This window comes from Galeopterus variegatus, unplaced genomic scaffold (assembly GCF_000696425.1).
Source record: "Galeopterus variegatus unplaced genomic scaffold, G_variegatus-3.0.2 Scaffold1041, whole genome shotgun sequence".
Taxonomy (NCBI): Eukaryota; Metazoa; Chordata; class Mammalia; order Dermoptera; family Cynocephalidae; genus Galeopterus; species Galeopterus variegatus.
The window spans coordinates 120312-122185 of record NW_007727152.1 but is presented as its reverse complement, the minus strand read 5'-3'; the positions used below and the strand labels follow the sequence as shown (position 1 = coordinate 122185).

The following is a 1874-nucleotide window of genomic DNA, read 5'->3' as shown; positions in this document are numbered from 1 at the left end:
TCATTTCTGAAGGATTGCCTTGCTGGGTATAGTATTCTTGGCTGGCAGTTTTTTCCTTTTAACATTTTGAACGTATCATCCCATTTTCTTCTGGCCTGTAGAGTTTCTCTTGAGTGGCATTGTGCCCATTTGGAATCCAAACCTCTCTGACAAAGTCCACGTCCTAATGTGCACTAAGTACGTTACAAGAAGGTTCTGGCTGCTATATACAGGACCCTGAGTAACCATCACTTATACCTGGAAATACCTGGTTGATGGTATTTCCTCATGTGATGGTCCTGGATTAAGCCTACTCCCAGGCATTCTCAATTGTGAATACTCATGACATAATGAACACCCCAGCCCTGCATTACAGTTCCCCGTTGCCCAATTCCCACATGACTGAAGATGTTGACTACCTTGTCATATGCTCTTTGGACATTTTAATATACTTTATAACAAATAGTATATGATATATGCTGTAAAGTGTTATCCTGTGGAATGTTGTGCAGTGATGGAAATGTTCTATAGCTGTGCTGCTTAGTGCAGTAGAAACTAGCTACGTGCAGCTGTTGAGCACTTCACATGTGGCTAGTGCAGCTCAGAAACTTAATTTGCAGTTTTATTTGATTTATGTTATTTTTTTTTTTTTGTCTTTTTTTTTTTTTCGTGTCCGGCAGTGGACCACAACCCTCAGTGTCGCACCCATACCGGACCGGGACCGGCAACGGGATCGCAACCCTCGGTGCTGCGCCCGCCCCTCGCTCAGCCAGTGAGCGGGAACCGGTCTGCATGTGGGATCTGAACCGTCAGCGGGAGCGCCGCTGTGCTCCCAAGCAGCGCACTGTAGCAGTGTGCCACCGGGCCGGCCCGATTTATGTTATTTTTAATGTAAGTTTAAATGATTACATGTGGTTAGTTGCTACTATATTGGGCAGGACAGGTAGTGAAATGACTATTCAGGTTTTTTGCTCATTTTTCTATTGGTTTTTTTTTTCTTAATTATTTGTAGGAGTTTGTTTTGTTTTATTCTTAGATATAAGTTCTATGCAGATATGTATTAAAAATATCTTCTTACACTTTGTGGCTCGCCTTTTTACTCTCTTAATGTTGTCTTTTGATGAAAAAAATGCTTTTGTAGTCCAATTTATCAGTCTTTTCCTTTATAGTTAATTGCTGGTGCGAAGGAACATTTATAATAGTGTTCTATATTTAACCTTTTTATGTATTGTATTAATTCAAATTTGACGCATATCATCCAGAGACCACAGTAGAACCCCTATATTATTTTCATATTTTAATTTAAAAAACATGAACATCCACTGACAATTCATATTGTTTTGCTTCTTTAGTAGCAGTATTTTAATTTTGTTTTATTTTCTAAAAAAAATTTTTTTAGCAAATTTTAAATAAATTTTATAAACAGGAAAAAAAATTGTTTTATTTTCTTTCAGGTGCATATGTGAAGCCAGTTGAGTTTATGAATATGAAAAAATCTCATGAAGTTCAGGCAATGTCAGCGCTGGTCAGCAGTATTGCTGATTACTATGGAATAAAGCAGGTAAGAATATAAAATTTTTAGATGTTAAAATTATTGCCATTTTTGGTATCATTCAAATTTCATTTTCTACTATTATTATCTAGCCTTTAAATTGTATTAAATAATAACATCCTTTAAATATCAGATCTTTAAACATACACTCTCATTTCCCAGTGTACTGTAATTATAACAAGTTTATAGTAAAAATAAGATATGACTGTTACCGTTTTGTCACAAATTTCACTCTTTCAGAGTAAATAGAAGTTAAGGATAATTCTCTTTGATATGTTGTCGCTACAACTTGAGGCAGCATTGTGAAGATGACATTCTGCAAAATTGTTTCCCACTAGGTGTT

General features: G+C 36.1%; 1 protein-coding gene across 1 annotated transcript in view; it reads left to right on the top strand.

Moving 5' to 3' along the window:
* METTL25 (methyltransferase like 25) overlaps nt 1–1874 on the top strand; it is a 124989-nt gene that overhangs the window by 25745 nt on the left and 97370 nt on the right. The window contains exon 3 of the mRNA XM_008574411.1: nt 1434–1540. Coding sequence (XP_008572633.1) covers nt 1434–1540 — 107 coding nt within the window. The remainder of the gene's footprint in view (nt 1–1433; nt 1541–1874) is intronic.